Consider the following 16,476-nt stretch of genomic DNA (forward strand, 5'->3'; position numbering starts at 1 on the left):
AAGATGTATTTTCCCTAAAGTGGTCGAGAGAGATGGTTTGACATGTGGCTGCAGAATAAAGTCCCTGACGTGTTTAGAAAAGATACGGGCGTCGTCCTGTTCGACACTGGGACCCAAACACACCCCTTGACCAATGCTGTCACCAGGAGCATCTGTGTTTAACCTTCTCGGCTCACACTCATCCATGTCCGTTTCCTCATCTCACCGACAGTAAGGAAACTAACCAACAAACTGCCTGACCTTCTGAGCAAGATCAAAACCATCAACCAGCAGCTGTTGCCCCTGGGCAACATCTCCGACAACGTGGACCACATCCGGGAGCTAATCCAGCAGGCCCGGGACGCGGCGAACAAGGTGGGTGCGCCCCGCGTGCCGGGCACCGGAGCTCCGCTTGGAGAAGTCGCCACGTTCACCGAAGGAGCGCATTTAGTTCCCCGAGAGCCCGCTGTCTCTCTTGCCCTGATGGTCGGGTGTGTCGGGGACCAGACTGTCTCCTGTCCCCGAGTGTCTGCGGACAGAGGGCTGGGTAAACGCAGCTCAGGGCCGGTTCTGTGGTCAGAATGTGCTGTGTGATGCTGCCCGGCCCTGCTGCTGCGGTAACGGGAAAGCTGCAGAGTCGCCTTGTTAGGAGGGAGGGACAGTTCCTGCAGCGCAGGCTTGTTCTGGACGTGGGGTGACAGCAATGGTCCGTCGTAGGAGCACAGATCCCTCAGCCTTTCTCCGGTTCACCCTTTTCCCCCCTCGGCCCTTCTACCACCCTCCCCCCCCTCCCTGGGCCTTCACCACCCCATTGTCTGTTTCCTGGGTTATGCACACGTGCATTCAAGGTCTTTGGTTGATCTCTCCCCTCCCACCCTCCTTCCCTCTGACATCTGACAGTCTGTTCCATGCTTCCATGTCTCTGGTCCTATTCGTGCTTTTTAATGCGAGGCTAGGAGGCCTCACCCCCTTTGTTCCTTATCAGACGGCTTGGGAGCGGTGGTTCGTACTAGAAGCAGTAGCTGGGAAGCCAGGAGCTGCCGCTCTGCACACCTGCTTTCCCCCTGGCACAGCGGCTAACGCCGGGTCTCGCCCTCACAGGTCGCCATCCCCATGAGGTTCAACGGGAAGTCGGGCGTGGAAGTCCGGCTGCCCAGAGACCTGGACGACCTGAAGGGATATACGTCTCTCTCCTTGTTTCTCCAAAGACCCGAGTCCGGGGAGAACGGTGGGACGGAGAACATGTTTGTGATGTACCTCGGCAACAAAGACGTGAGTGCCGCATTGGCGTGTCTCCTGTTATTAAAGGAATATGGGCTCTGGGGCGCGTGACCCCACTGGCAGTGCCGTGGGCACAGTAGGAGGAAATCCTGCCAGTGCGCCAGCAGGCTCCGCCACCTCAACAGTGCACAGGGCCTCCGTCAGCCCGGGATTATTACCTGCCGCAGAGCTAGGGGCCTTACCCGTGTGCACCTGTGAGCACATGCACACCTGGGGTCAAAGGTCGGCCCCTCTCCCAGTGCCCAGGGCAGCAATATGAGGGCTTCATGGAACCATCACGTGTAGAACATGAGTGCACTACACCGCGAGCAAAGGCAGCTCGCGCATTAGCCGTGTGAGGTGTGCTGTCCGTATTACTCCCATGAGGAGACGCCTCCTTTGTTCTGCCCCCAAGGCTCCCCGTGCAAACCCACGAGTTACTGGAGATGCACTCTCTTGGGGTGGGGAGCTGAGAGAATGCATGTGTCCAGGCTCTGAGGTGAGCTTTCTGCCTCCAGGCCTCTGGGGACTACATCGGCATGGCCATGGTGGACGGCCAGCTCAGGTGTGTCTACAACCTGGGGGGCCGAGAGGCCGAGCTGCAGGTGGACCAGACCTTGACCAGGAGTGAAACTCAGGAGGCGGTTATGGACCGGGTCAAGTTCCAGAGGTACTCGGCCGCGGCTCCTTGTTAAGCTGACTTACCCCCAAACTTCCATTGCACGTGTTGCTGAACCCCATTTTTAGAATCTTGGCTTGGATTTTTTTTCATGTTTGCATACATTTTTACATAAACTTGCTATCTACTTTATTTTTAAACAGAATCTACCAGTTTGCAAGGCTTAATTACACCAGAAAAGCCACATCCAATAAACCAGAAACAGCTCAGTTCTACGACATAGATGGTGGAAACAGCAACACACTCCTCGATCTGGACCCTGAAAACGTTGTGTTTTATGTGGGAGGCTACCCATCTGACTTCACAGTAAGTACAAGCGTTACTTCCCCGAGTGAACACATTGGCACTTTTATTTGGTGTGATGACCTCTTGTCTCTACTTATCAATTATATATAAGATGGCCTTAACTTTCTATTCTTGAAGCTTACCCAGCGGTAACAGCTAGCACTTGAGTACTTCTTGCTCAGCGATATATGCTCAGTATATTCATCTAAAAAGCGTCGTTGTCATTCCCACTTCCCACACGAGGAAACAGACAAAGAGGTTGGCTAACTTGCCCGAGGCCATAGGGTTCTGAACAGTACAGCCGGGCATGGCTCCAGGGTCCACATTCTTACCTCCTGTTGCTCTGTGGATGGCGAAAAGCGCCAGGTTCATGCTCTTTCTTGGTCAGCCTGATCGTTGTCCTTTGCTCAGTGAGTAGACGTTTTGTTCCGTTCTCTTCAGCTCCCTGGAAGACTGAGGTTCCCGCCGTACAAAGGCTGTATTGAGTTGGATGACCTCAATGAGAACGTCCTGAGCTTGTACAACTTCAAAGAAACTTACAACCTTAATACCACCCAAGTGGAGCCTTGTAAACGGTAACGAAGGCCTCGAAGCCGTGTCTCTGTCACTGTGATCTTTATGACATGCAGGCATTGCACACGGACAACTTGCTGCTGGTGCCACAGGCTGCTTTGGGCCAGCAGTTCTTCAGGGGTGCTGGCAGGCACCATGCCAGGCCGTCCCTAAAATCCAAAACCGGTAGACTTTTTTCTCCATCTGTGTAATACGTTAGGTTGATCAGTTTTCTTGCTTTAAAAATAAATAATTTTTTAAAAATTTTTGGTGCCTCCTACCACAAAATGTTCTGCGTAGGATGGTGCCTGATTTAGGCACAAAAGTATATATTTACTGTAAATTTTAAAAAAAAAAGTGGCCAGCAAAGCACAGTGTGACTCTCTAGGAACACTGACACCTGGACCTCATGGAAATCCTGCCTGGAGCCCCGACCTTCCTGCCCTCTAGTTAAAAGGGTTTGGAATATTCTAACATGGAACAGACTGAGTTTTTATTACTCAGAACAAAATTACTGTATTTCATGATAATAATTTTTGTACCTTTCAAGCTGTTCCTAAGTAGGTATTTCCAAAGGGACTCCTGAATATTATCTTTACTGAGCTGGTGTTTAATTATCATAAGACTAGAGGCCCAATGCATGAAATTCGTGCACTGTGGGAGGGGGCCCTCAGCCCAGCCTGCACTCTCTCCAATCTGGGACCCCTTGGCGGATGTCCGACTGCGGGCCTAAACTGGCAGTCGGACATCCTTCCACAATCCAGGACTGCTGGTTCCCAAACGCTCATCTGCCTGCCTGCCTGATTGCCCCTAACTGCTTCTGCCTGCCAGCCTGATCACCCCCTAACCAATCTCCTACCAGCCTGATCGCCCCCAACTGCCCTCCCCTGCTGGCCATCTTTGACTACATGGGGGTGGCCATCTTGTGTGAGGGTGTGACAGTCAATTTGCATATTACTGCTTTATTATATAGGATATAAGAGTACCTCCAGGAGAAATGCTGGCTGTTTTAGCATTTTAAAGGTGTTTCCTCTTATTTAAAAAAGCTTAACGACTAGATTGCATGTGTTGGCTCCATTCCCCAGGGAGCAGCACCTACTAATAAACATGCTTGTCGATCACCCTTCACTGCCATGTTCTCACTTGTGCTCGTTGGTGTTACAGGAGGAAGGAGGAGTCAGACAAGAATTACTTTGAAGGCACAGGCTATGCTCGAATTCCAACTCAGCTACACGCTCCCTTCCCAACCTTCAGCCAGGTTGTTCAGACCACTGTGGACAGAGGGTTGCTGTTCTTCGCAGAAAACCAGGTGATTTATAACAAGCATCTAACTACTAGCAAGTATGTCCATTCCACAGAGCAACCTGGGGTACCTGGTTATTATAAACAGCCAACTCGCTCTGAAAGACCAGGTGCACATGTGACCTGCGTCCTCTCCCGTGGCCCAGTCCTGCTTTCTCTGGTTGTGGGAAGGTGTGTCATAATAAGGCCAGTAATCAGGAACCTGAGAACAGGCTACCAAAATGTGGGAGAGGTCACCCCTTTTCCCATTTGATTCTCACTGTCAACTTCATTCTTTGGGAACCACTATTTGCCTAATAATTTACTTTGCATAGAAAATGTGAAGACTTCCTGGGTCTCTGGGAGCTAGACTGTTTGCATCTTGGTGCGACTCCTGCAGCCTGTAAGGGGTTGTCTTCATCAACCTGACCCTTGACTATCCAGGACATGATAGCGTCTCGTATCAAGTAGCTGAGATCCCTGGAGGCCATTCCTTAGTCGCCTGGTCTAGAAGAGCCCAAGGCGATGCTCTACGGTAGACCCTTAGCGCCCCCTGCTGGTGGGTGGGCTGGAGTTGTCTGGCCTGTGAAGAGCCTTCTGTCGTGGCTCCATCAGGTAGTGTTTCTGGAGAAATGGGGATCTCAGTCTAAGAATGTGGGTTCATAAGGCACTTCTACCTGAAGGGTGGGTCACAGACCTGGCCCGACTCTTCTCTCTGGGGTCGGTCTGGACCCCGGGAGATGCCAAGGCTGATGGATGGGAAGGCCCTTCCGGCCTGGAGATGCAGAGCCGGGGAGTCCACCACGTGCTCAGGGCCAGGCGCTGTGTCCCGAAGCAGGGTCCTCTGTGCTACAGCGTGAAGGCCTTTGAGACCAAGAACCTGAAACACTGCTCATCGTGTTAGAAGGAACTTACCAGGTGCCGTCAGCGGCCAGATAGGAGCGTGACCTAGAGGCTGCTGTCGGTAGGCTGGCTCCTTCCTGTCCGTGAGCTGAGGTTATTCTGTGTTTATGTGTGATCGGACCCCGACTGGCTCCCCAGGGCAGGTTGGGGTCCAGCTGGGGCCGACTTTTCTCTCAGAGACGGACTCTGAAGCCTTCAGTGCGAGCCTTCAGACCAACAGGGTTAGTGCAAGAGCAAACGCAAGCCCATGGGGAAACCCCGGCTCATCTTTCCTCCGAGGAAGCAGCTGGCCCGGGTACAGCCTGACACCCGGTGCGGACGCACATGGACCCAACCAACATGCCTGACACCCGGTGCGGACGCACACGGACCCAACCAACATGCCTGACACCCGGTGCGGATGCACACGGACCCAACCACATGCCTGACACCCGGTCCGGACGCACACGGACCCAACCACATGCCTGACACCCGGTGCAGACGCACACGGACCCAACCACATGCCTGACACCCGGTGCAGACGCACACGGACCCAACCACATGCCTGACACACGGTGCAGACGCGCATGGACCCAACCACATGCCTGACACCCGGTGCGGACGCACACGGACCCAACCACATGCCTGACACCCGGTCCGGACGCACACGGACCCAACCACATGCCTGACACCCGGTCCAGACGCACACGGACCCAACCACATGCCTGACACCCGGTGCGGATGCACACGGACCCAACCAACATGCCTGACACCCGGTGCGGATGCACACGGACCCAACCACATGCCTGACACCCGGTGCGGACGCACATGGACCCAACCACATGCTGCCCGCAGGGACCTTGGGTGCTGTGGGAAGACAAATAGGAAACACGCGTCTGCTGGTGGGTGGGGTAATGATGTCATCACGAGGGTGATGCGCCAGAGAGGGGGCGGTGGGGGAGACATGAGGACGTGTCACCGAACCGACTTTCTTGAACAAAGGACACTTAATCTGAGACCCGGAGGACGAGGAGAGGGCAGCGTGCAAAGGGAGAGGCAGGAGGGTGACGCATGGGGCGGGGGGGGGGGGAGCAGAAAGAAGGCCCAGACGTGGGAAGGGCTGAGGGCCCTGGGGGAGCGATGGCTGCCCATGTGGCTGGGACACAGAGAGACAGAGGGACCACAGAGGAATGGACCCGACGCGTGCTCAGAGCACCTGGTGGGGAGTCAGGGCTTTATCCTGAGAGAGAAGGAGAGCAACCTGCTCACACTGATCACGTTGTCTACAGAGTGGAACACGGATTCACGAGGGCACAGTGTGGGCATGGGGGGGGGGCAGCGTGGGCATGGGGACACTGTGGGCATGGGGACATGGGCATGGGGGGACAGCGTGGGCATGGGGGGACAGCATGGGCATGGGGGACAGTGTGGGCATGGGGACAGCGTGGGCATGGGGACAGCGTGGGCAATGGGGGACAGCGTGAGCATGGGGGGGCAGCGTGGGCATGGGGACAGCGTGGGCATGGGGGGATAGCATGGGCATGGGGACAAGCGTGGGCATGGGGGGATAAGCATGGGCATGGGGACAGCGTGGTCATGGGGGACAAGCGGTGGGCATGGGGGACAGCGTGAGCATGGGGGACAGTGTGGCATGGGGGATTAGCGTTGGCATGGGGGACAGCGTGGGCATGGGGGACCAGCATGGGCATGGGGGACAGCGTGGGCATGTGGACAAGCGTGGGCAATGGGGACAGCGTGGGCATGGGGGGACAGCGTGAGCAATGGGGGGACAGCGTGGGTCATGGGGACAAGTGTGGGCATGGGGGGATAGCATGGGCATGGGGACAGCGTGGGCATGGGGGACAGCATGGGCATGGGGGACAGCGTGGGCATGGGGTGATAGCGTGGGCATGGGGGACAGCGTGGGCATGGGGGGCTAAGCTTGGGCATGGGGACAGCGTGGGCATGGGGGACAGCGTGGGCATGGGGACAGCGTGGGCATGGGGGACAGCGTGAGCATGGGGGACAGCGTGGGCATGGGGGGATAGCGTGGGCATGGGGACAGCGTGGGCATGGGGGACAGCATGGGCATGGGGGACAGCGTGGGCATGGGGGGACAGCGTGGGCATGGGGGACAGCGTGGGCATGGGGGGATAGCGTGGGCATGGGGACAGCGTGGGCATGGGGGACAGCGTGGGCATGGGGGGACAGCATGGGCATGGGGGACAGCGTGGGCATGGGGGGATAGCATGGGCATGGGGGGATAGCATGGGCATGGGGACAGCGTGGGCATGGGGGACAGCGTGGGCATGGGGGACAGCGTGAGCATGGAGACAGCGTGGGCATGGGGGGACAGCACATTATCGCTGTGCAGTCAGCTGAAGGAGCTGTGGTTGCAACCAGGAGGCCTGACGGGGGGGAGAGCTAAGAAACGGCGGGACTGACCAGATTGGATTGGATGGGAGAGGGAAGAGTCAAGAATGGCTCCTGAGTGTGTGGCTGGCTCACGTGATAAGAAGTGAGAGAGGGAACAGAGAGGGAGCAGCGTGAGGGCGGAGACGGCTTGGCAGCGGGTGGGAGGCATGTGGGTGGGAGTCCTGTTAGAGAGATTCTGGGTTTGGGTGTCCGGGAGGCCTGGCAGCAAGAAGGGGAGGAAGCAGGTGCACAGGCCCGTACGTGCAGGCTGGAGGAGACGTCTGGGCCCACGGGCACACCTGAATCGGAGCACAGGTGTGTCTGAGATCACGAGACAGAGAAGTGGCGGGAGGAAGAGGTCCTGTGCGGGATCCCCAAAGAACCCCCACATTGAAATGGGAGGTCAAAGGGCTGAGCCAGCAAATGAGACTGAGGTGCAGTAACGAGGCAGAAGCCAGACGGTGGCCAACGCTGGGGCTTAGGGAAGGCCAGACCCCTTCCCAGAGGCAGCCGCATGTTCACGTGGTGTCATGAGCTAGGTCTTTCTGTTCCCATTTTCACACGCTGGTCATGGTCGCTGGGAAGGGTCATGGCAGCTAGACTAGCGTTTACTGTTCCCTCCTGAGTGCTGACCACCACACACGGTGCTTGACGAGACTCAGCGTGCAGCCCCCAGGCCCAGCTGGGAGCTGGCCTTGCAGCACTGTTGTCCCTTCAACCGAAGAGGCAGCTGGCTGAGAGCAGCAGGACTTAGAGGACTTGAGTGCCAGCTCAGCCCTTCCTCTGTCGCATCTCCTGATCATCGGCGTGGATCCTGGCTCGAGGGTCCTCATCTCCCTAAACACAGATCCTGTAATGGGCGCTGTCTCCTAGCTCTATGACCCTCCATCCCCCTAAACACAGATCCTGTAATGGGCGCTGTCTCCTAGCTCTATGACCCTCCATCCCCCTAAACACAGATCCTGTAATGGGCGCTGTCTCCTTGCTCTAGAACCGCTTCATCTCCCTCAACATCGAGGATGGCAGCCTCCTGGTGCGGTACAAGCTGGACGCAGACCCGCCCAAAGAAAAGGGGATCCGAGAAGTCATCAGCAATGGGAAAGACCACTCGGTACGTCCCCCGAGCCTGTTCCCTGGACCCTTAATGTCCCGGTCCTCACAGTGAAGTCAGCGCCCAGGCTCTTCTCTGTTACAGGGGTGGGGGACACACACTTGTTCACTGAGCGGCACGTCCCTTTAAAATGTCGACATTTGGGCATGAAATATAGGCCGTGTGTGTGGCATATATGAAACACGACTCGCTTCCAACATCTTTATTGAAATGCTTTCATAGTCTAGTTTATGCGACAGTCTCCCGACTGCGTGTGTCATGATCTGAAGGAAGACAAGACCACAGTAGCCCTGAAGCACCTCGAATAGGGTTCCTTTTCCTCGTTGCTGGCTGACTCACCTCTCGTTTATTTCAGATTCAGATCAAAATTATAAAATCCCGGAAACTTATAAGGATAAGTGTGGGGAATTCCCAAAGCATTGAAATTGGAGGAGAACTATTTGATTTCAGCACATATTATCTGGGAGGCATCCCCCTCTCCATCAGGGAAAGGTAAGAGGATTTTTTTAAGGAAGCAGATTACCTCTCAGGGGCTTGGTTGCTCCTGATTCGTTTGCCTTTTTAATTCTAGCGACAGATAACCACAGAGTTAGCTTTTCAGTACTGACAGTGTTAGGCCACGGGGTAAAACAGGCTCTGAACACTGGGTGATGGGACTGGCCATTTGAAGGGGGGGGTAGGGGACCTGTGTGCCACCCCCATTGCCATTCTTGGGGGAGAGAAAACTCAGGAGTGCAGGGGGTGCCAGTGCCGCCCATTACAATGGAGGCGGTGGCGCTGGGCCCTTAAAGGTCGTGTGAGGGCCCAGGCGTCCCGTGCCCACAGGCAGTGCTGGGAGTTGGGGGGCTGCCTTTGGGAAGCGTCTCAAGAACATAAGGCATCCCCGGCTGGCGTGGCTCAGTGGTTGAGCATGGACTATGAACCAGGAGGTCACGATTCAATTCCCAGTCAGGGCACATGCACGGGTTGCGGGCTCTATTCCCAATAGGGGGCATGTAGGAGGCAGCCAATCAGTGATTCTCTCTCATCATTGAAGTTTCTTCTTTTTTAATTCTTTATTGTTGAAAGTGTTATATATGTCTCCTTTTCTCCCATTGGCCTCTCCCAGCCCACTCCTGCCCCAGCACAGACCCTCATCCCCCTACTGTCTGTGGCCATTCGTCATGCTCATATGCATGCATACAAGTCTTTTGGTTGATCTCTTATCACCACCTCCAGCCCTCCAACCTTCCCTGCCTTCCCTCTGAGGTTTGATGGTTTTTTCGATGCTTCTCTGTTCATCATTGATGTCTTTCTCTCTCTCTCCCCTTCTTCCCTCCCTCCCTTCCTCTCTGAAATCAATAAAAAATATTCTTAAAAAGAACATAAGGCACATCTGTGTTCCCGCCCCCTGCCTATGTATCGAGTGCGGAATAGGGGCACACCTATTCTCAGACTAATGAGCACATGAATGAATTAAGTTCATATGTAAAGAAGTAAAGCTTGATCAGAATGAGAAAAAGGCGCGTTGAGAATGTACTTTAAAAAGCTTCCCATCTTGTTGACATCCTCCTAAAGGGTGTGAGGGCGCTGACGGCATGTACGGAGGAGACACCTGAAGGGTGAGTGCAGCCTCTGACTCAGCGGGCCCCAGAGGCTGGATTACGAGACTTTCATTCGTGATCTGAGGCCAGTTAACGCTTTTCTGATTTGTCCATCGGTTGGAAGGAGATATGACTTACAAGGTGTTATCTGTCCTTAGTAAGGAGGCACTAACCTTCGGTTCAAAGTTGTCAGGTTGGCCCCAAAGACAAAAATGCAGAGAAATCTTAGCACTTCAATGGAGTTTGAGTGAATTTCTTTACTCCTTAGATTTTTGGAACTGGAAGAAACCTTGTAGATCATGGCAGGTAACCTATGTAACCTCTGAATATTTAAAGAAAAAGCAGGGCACCAGGAGATGCTGACGGGTCTAAAATGCTGAACTGCAAGAGAAGATGGGCCAGGAGTCCATTCGAACCTCCCTCCCCTTGGGAGGCAAAAAGCCGTCTTTATAAGATAATTAAGCTCGGGCTCAGTTCCACTGAGGATTCGTTTCTCCTTTTTCCTGTAATGAAATGTAATTTTATGCATATTGCATGCCGCTGAACAGCTTATAATGAACTGAATAAGAATGAGTGCAGACACGCTGCCCCTTAGAGAAGTGAGCTGCCTGAGGGATTCGCAATGAGATCGACTCTGGTTCTCTGCTTCATCATTTGTTTAAGAAACACAAATATTTGCCTGGACTTCAGCTGGCTCCTGTGGTTCATGTTTTATGGGAATCCAGCTTCAGAAGCCGAATGGCAGGAACTGCCACGTGGAAAGAGCGGCTTCAGAAGTGGCTCTCGTCAAACGACTGCGCTCCCACCGGGTCGTCGCTGAGTCTACCTGCCTATTCAGTCCCTGCTGTTAGGGTTTGGCCGGTGACCAGGCTGTGAAAGGATTCACAACAAAAGAAGAGATGTAGACGGGAAGTGTCTGTTACCTTCTAGGAAGGGGAAGGCCCTGCATTGCTGATCAGCACAGGGCAAGAGACACAGGGCGGCTTCCCCTTTTAAGTCCCAGCTGTTGCTAAGCGACAGGGAAGGGAGGAGGACTCGGGGCTGAAGTGAGCCGTCATCAGGGGGTTGCCTTGACAGATTACAGATTGTTTTCTTTTCAGGAGACAGTCCAGCAGATGTCCTAGGGAAGTACCTTCTCAATGTTTTCCCCGAGCCTGTAAAACAAGCTTAGAGCAAAAGTCATGGAGTTCAAGAGGCTTGTTTGAAGGGGGTGGGGGAAGAGAACTTTCTGCCAACTAGACTCCTTGGTGGGAATTATCCCTGAGTTGTGCAAACAGCAGGGAGGAGGGGGATGCAAGAATTTAACCTCAAAAATAGCTTAGCTTGTCCTGCAGTTTTGAACAGAGGAGCTGTTTGAACTGGAGGGGCTAACAATCTTGGGGTTTATTACCACGTGCTCTTCATAAATTGGGGAAGGTTACAACAAAGAAAAAGAGAGGAGCCCTAGCCAGTGTTGCTCAGTGGATAGAGCGTTGGTCTACAGACCAATGGGTCCCAAGTTCGATTCCGGTCAAGGGCACTTGCCTGGGTTGCAGGCTCCCCCTCGGCCTGGGCCCTGGTCGGGACGCGTGCAGGAGCCAACCAATGGATGTGTTTCTTTCACATCGATGTTTCTCTCTGTCTTTCCCTCTCTCTCCTACTCTCTCTGAAGGATCAATGGAAAAATATTGTTGGGTGAGGATGAACAAAAAAAAGAGAGAGGTCTTTCTTTCTGTCCTTACACCTGCTCTGTACCAAGCAGCAATTGAGGGGTCACACGTATTAACTCATGTGAACAACCCCAGGAAACAGATTAAAGTTCCCATTGTATAAATGAGGAAACGGGCTAGAGCAGTGATGTCGCTACCCAGGCAGCAGGACCGAACTTGCACCCAGGCGGCCCAGCTCCAGAGCCCACAGCCCTGGAACAGCACCGTCTGACCCCGGGGAACACCTGGGCATTCATGGCCACGACCCACATGGCCCCGGGCGCCTCCTGTGCATCCGCGTATTTAATCCGCACAGCAGCCCCTGGTCCAGCACCGTTACGAGGTGGCAGATGCAGTGTGAGACCGGACAGTGCTTTCCGACGCTCGGCTCGGCGTCGGCTCAGTGCCGAGCCACGGCCTTCACACTTGTTTGGAACCAAAAGTAACAGTTCCTTTCTCCTGCGTTTAGCGTAGAAGCGGACAGGAGAAGAGAGCATAAAGCTTTCTAGAGCATGCCTGGCTCCAACAAACTACTTACTTAGGAAGTTACTAATATACATTTCTTAATATTTCCAGTATCTTGATTTATTAATATACTTCTATTCACCATGCACTGCCATGACTCCTGGGGGAGGTGAGAGAGGGAGCAATTCTAGATATGGTTTATCTCTGTCTCTTTTCCTTTTGGGGACACTGGCTATTTTTCTGTCAACACTATTGTGATCATTTTTAAAAATATGTTTTTATTGATTTTTAGAGAAAGAGGAAAGGAGAGGGAGAGAGAGAGGGAGAAACATCGATGACAGAGAAACATCAACATCAATTGGCTGCCTCCTGCAGGCCCCCTACTGGGGATCCAGCCCACAACCAGGCCTGTGCCCTGACTGGGAATCAAACCGACGACCTCTGGGTCATAGGTCAACCCTCAACCACTGAGCCACCCAGCCGGGCGACTGTGCTCACTTCTAAAGCTGAGAATGCAGAATCACACAGAAAGGAATTGGATTGTCCCGGCATCACGGAATGAGTAGCTTTATAAAAATCCCCGGAGAACAGATAACCCTGAAGCTCACCCTTGTTTCTGGCAGCGTGGCAGCTGGTTCTCGGGTCGGCCTGGTCGGGTACATCCCTGTCCCCGATTGTGTTCCCAATCAGGTTTAACGTTTCGACGCCTGCCTTCCGCGGCTGCATGAAGAACCTGAAGAAGACCAGTGGTGTGGTCAGGCTGAACGACATCGTGGGCGTGACCAAGAAGTGCTCAGAGGACTGGAAGGTGAGCGAAGAGTCCGGAACCCTACAAGGGAGCGCGCCCAGCCCGCCCAGTGTTTGGGACCCGTGGCCACGTCAACTTTGGACCCTTTTCTGGGAGCACGTGGGCTAGTGAGGCCTGGCTCATTCATATGCACTCCCCACAGACTTGCAAAGCCGCCTCAGGTTTGCATATGAAATTCATAGGACAGGGGGGACACCACCCACTCACACAGCCCTGCCGATGACTGATACGTCGTCACTCAGAAAAGCAAGCTCTCTGGAGGGGCACGGAGTGCGGTTCCCATGCCCGTAACCCACCTGTGTTTGCGTTCCAGCTCGTGCGCTCCGCCTCGTTCTCCAGGGGAGGACAGATGAGCTTCACCCACTTGGACCTCCCGCTGCCCGGCCAGTTCCAGGCCTCCTTTGGGTTTCAGACCTTCCAGCCCAGTGGTGTCCTGCTGCAGCATCCGGCCGGGGTACGGGACGTTGCGTGAACACTGCACACGGTTTGAACTTGACTTGAGATTTGACGTCAGCAACAACAGAGAGATTTTGAATGTGAATTAGTTGGGCGTTTCATCGATCATCCCGTGGCAAATGCCACCTGTAGCTCAGCCTCCCAGGGGGTAGGTCCGAGAGGAAGTCGGGTGTAGAAAGTACATTATAGTTCCCCGACTTGGATCTGTGTGTGTCCGTGGGCTTGGTTTTCATTCTTTTTTTATTTTTTCTTTGGGTCGAGGTGGATTATCACTGTTATAAGTGATAATGTAGCTTAACGTTTTTGGTCTAAGGGGGAAAATCAGAATGTCCCCCGACTATTCCTTTTGAATTCATGAAAGGTGGCTCTTCGTGTTTGCAGCAGCTAATGGGACACTTTGGCACCTGGGAAGTGGGAGAAAAGCCGGTCTTGGCTCTTTGTTTGTGTACAACAGAGCCATGGCCACTGTCTTCCACAAGGAGGCGCCCTCTGTGCCCTGAGGGGACGCAGCTGGTGCAGTTCCGTAGGCACAGAAGTCAACCACTGCCACGCAGAAAACTCCCTGTGGGACACGTGGGGTCTAAGCGAAGTAGCAGTAGCCGCTGCCATTCTGGGACTGCTCCGCGGGACTTCCGGCACACACAGCGGACCCCTGGGACCTGCCGACAGGGCGGGTGGCGGCTGCCTCTGTGCCTGTCCTAGTAGAAAGCCTTTCCTCTCTTCACCTCTTTGCCCATCAGCCTTTAGAGATCCTTTTTGCAAAAAGTAGTGCTAAAGCTCTGCCGGCGTGGCCCAGTGGTTGAGCATCGACCTATGAACCAGGAGGTCACGGTTCAGTTCCCAGTCAGGGCACACGCCTGGGTTGCAGGCTGAATCCCCAGTAGGGGGCGTGCAAGAGGCAGCTGATCAATGAGTCGCTCTCATCATTGATGATTCTCCCTCTCCCTTCCTCTCTCTGATATCAATTTTTTAAAAAAACCGGCGCTAAAGAAGCACATGCTAACATTTAGATGGTGAGAATGGCTCTTCCATCAAAGCAGGAAGCTCTGATCCACTTCTGACACCAGCACTTGTTTCTCCTGTGAGCGAGGGACACTGGGAACACCATGTACGAGACGCACAGAGGCAGGTGGGAGCGGAACTGGCTCAGGAGTGAGGAGGTCAGTCCTGGCAGCGCAGGACCCCGAGGAACAGCCGGAGAACGCGGCCCTCAGCTCCTACGTGGCTACCTCAGAAATTCCCACCCATTAGCATTCTTCCATCTGGTCACAGTGAACATTTCCAACTGAAGAAAAACCAGCAGGAAGTGGAACTGGCGTGGTTACAGCACACACTCGGCTTAGGTTAAAAGTCACTGAAGAATTACATCTTGCTGGAAACGACAAAATTGTACTTGGCAGAGAAAAGGTCAACAAAATTAAAGTGACAGCTGCTAAAACTACACATATTTTTTTATTAAGAATTAACAGAAAAAATTAAATCATCTTGCCGGAATTTAGATCTGCAGTTTGACATTGAAAATTGAAATTCCTAGAAATTGTGACCAGAAAATAAAAAATGTATAATGACTGAAGAGATCATTGTTCTAATCACATGAAGAAAAAGATTAATTCACCCTTTATTCTAGAGTTTATTTAGGAAAGAATGGATCTGATGAAAATAACTTTAGCAGAATGAAAGTGAAAAATAGAAAAATTTAGAAATGATTTAACTGTTTTGTGTAATTGATGGAGAAATTAAATTGGTTTATGAATGTAGACCCATAAAATGCTTTTGATAAATTCATCAGTGTTGAAATAATTTGCATAAGATGCTTATATTCATAAACCTGGAGTTAAAATATTTAAAAATAGTCTTTAGATCAAAATAACAAAATCAAAACATTTGGGTCAAAACACCCTGTTTTTATATATAGTTTTTTAAAATAGGTTTTTATTGATTTTAGAGAGAGAGGAAGGGAGAGAGATGGAGAGCTAGAAACATCAATGAGAGAGAAACATCAGCATCAACTGGCTGCCTCCTGCACGCCCCACACGGGGGATGGAGCCTGAAACGGGGCCTGTGCCCTGACCGGGCATGGAACTGTGACCTCCTGGTTCATGGTCGATGCTCAACCCCTGAGCCACGCCGGACTGTACATAGTTTTCATAATAAATTCAGTATTGACGCATGTGTAATCCTTGAGTAAATTCATTGCCTTGATGGGTATATTCTACGATGATTTCAGACAAGCAGCCTGCAGGTCTCCCTGGAAGATGGGCACATTGAAGTCAGCACCAGGGACAGCAGCCGCCCGATTTTTAAGTCTCTGGGGAAATACTCCGATGGCTCCCTGCACCACGTGTCTGTGATGAGCGACAGCGCTGGGTGAGTGGGTGGCCTGCCTGCCAGAGCTCCGAGAACCGGACTTTCCTTAGTCTCCTGGGACCTTCCTGCACCCTTTCTTGTGAACTATTTGTCCTTAAGGCTGAGGCTGTTTTACTAGTAAGTGCCGGCCTTCTTCCTGGTTCTATGTCAATTTCCTCTTTAAAAATTAGTCAGCATTGGATGGATAAATAAATTGTGGTACATTCAAAATGGAAGGATAAAATGGGAGTCACGAGAAAGGAAGTTCTGTAGCTTTCTGTGACAGCACAGTTCCTGGGGTGCTGGTCAGCTCTTTATTGGGGTGCTGGTCAGCTCTGATTGGGTTGCTGGTCAGCTCTTTATTGGGGTGCCAGGGACATTGGTGTATTCACATTGCAAAAACCCATTGAGCTGTCCGCTTATGATGCATGCACTTCCTGTATGTGTAGAAGCTTTAATAAAAATAGGTGCAGCCCTAACTGGTTTGGCTCAGTGGATAGAGCGTCGGCCTGCAGACTGAAGGGTCCCAGGTTTGATTCTGGCCAAGGGCATGTACCTTGGTAGTGGGCACATCCCCAGTGGGGGGTGTGCAGGAGGCAGCTGATCAATGTTTCTCTCTCATGGATGTTTCTAACTCTCTACCCCTCTCCCTTCCTCTCTGTAAAAAAATCAACAAAATATATTTT

The 16,476-nt window shown here is 52.8% G+C and overlaps 1 protein-coding gene across 4 annotated transcripts in view; it reads left to right on the forward strand.

Annotated features, from left to right (window-relative positions):
* LAMA3 (laminin subunit alpha 3) overlaps positions 1 to 16,476 on the forward strand; it is a 148,641-nt gene that overhangs the window by 119,043 nt on the left and 13,122 nt on the right. For 3 of the 4 annotated variants that reach the window (XM_036321713.1, XM_036321712.1, XM_036321715.1), the window contains 11 exons: positions 212 to 354; positions 1,081 to 1,251; positions 1,758 to 1,909; positions 2,062 to 2,224; positions 2,645 to 2,778; positions 3,920 to 4,064; positions 8,325 to 8,444; positions 8,800 to 8,936; positions 12,871 to 12,988; positions 13,302 to 13,442; positions 15,672 to 15,811. In XM_036321713.1, the coding sequence (XP_036177606.1) occupies positions 212 to 354; positions 1,081 to 1,251; positions 1,758 to 1,909; positions 2,062 to 2,224; positions 2,645 to 2,778; positions 3,920 to 4,064; positions 8,325 to 8,444; positions 8,800 to 8,936; positions 12,871 to 12,988; positions 13,302 to 13,442; positions 15,672 to 15,811 (1,564 nt within the window). Of the gene's footprint in view, positions 1 to 211; positions 355 to 1,080; positions 1,252 to 1,757; positions 1,910 to 2,061; positions 2,225 to 2,644; positions 2,779 to 3,919; positions 4,065 to 8,324; positions 8,445 to 8,799; positions 8,937 to 10,295; positions 11,544 to 12,870; positions 12,989 to 13,301; positions 13,443 to 15,671; positions 15,812 to 16,476 lie in introns of those variants that run through there. The other variant, XM_036321714.1, reaches the window with a different exon arrangement.

Source organism: Myotis myotis, unplaced genomic scaffold, assembly GCF_014108235.1.
Source record: "Myotis myotis isolate mMyoMyo1 unplaced genomic scaffold, mMyoMyo1.p scaffold_m19_p_9, whole genome shotgun sequence".
Taxonomy (NCBI): domain Eukaryota; kingdom Metazoa; phylum Chordata; class Mammalia; order Chiroptera; family Vespertilionidae; genus Myotis; species Myotis myotis.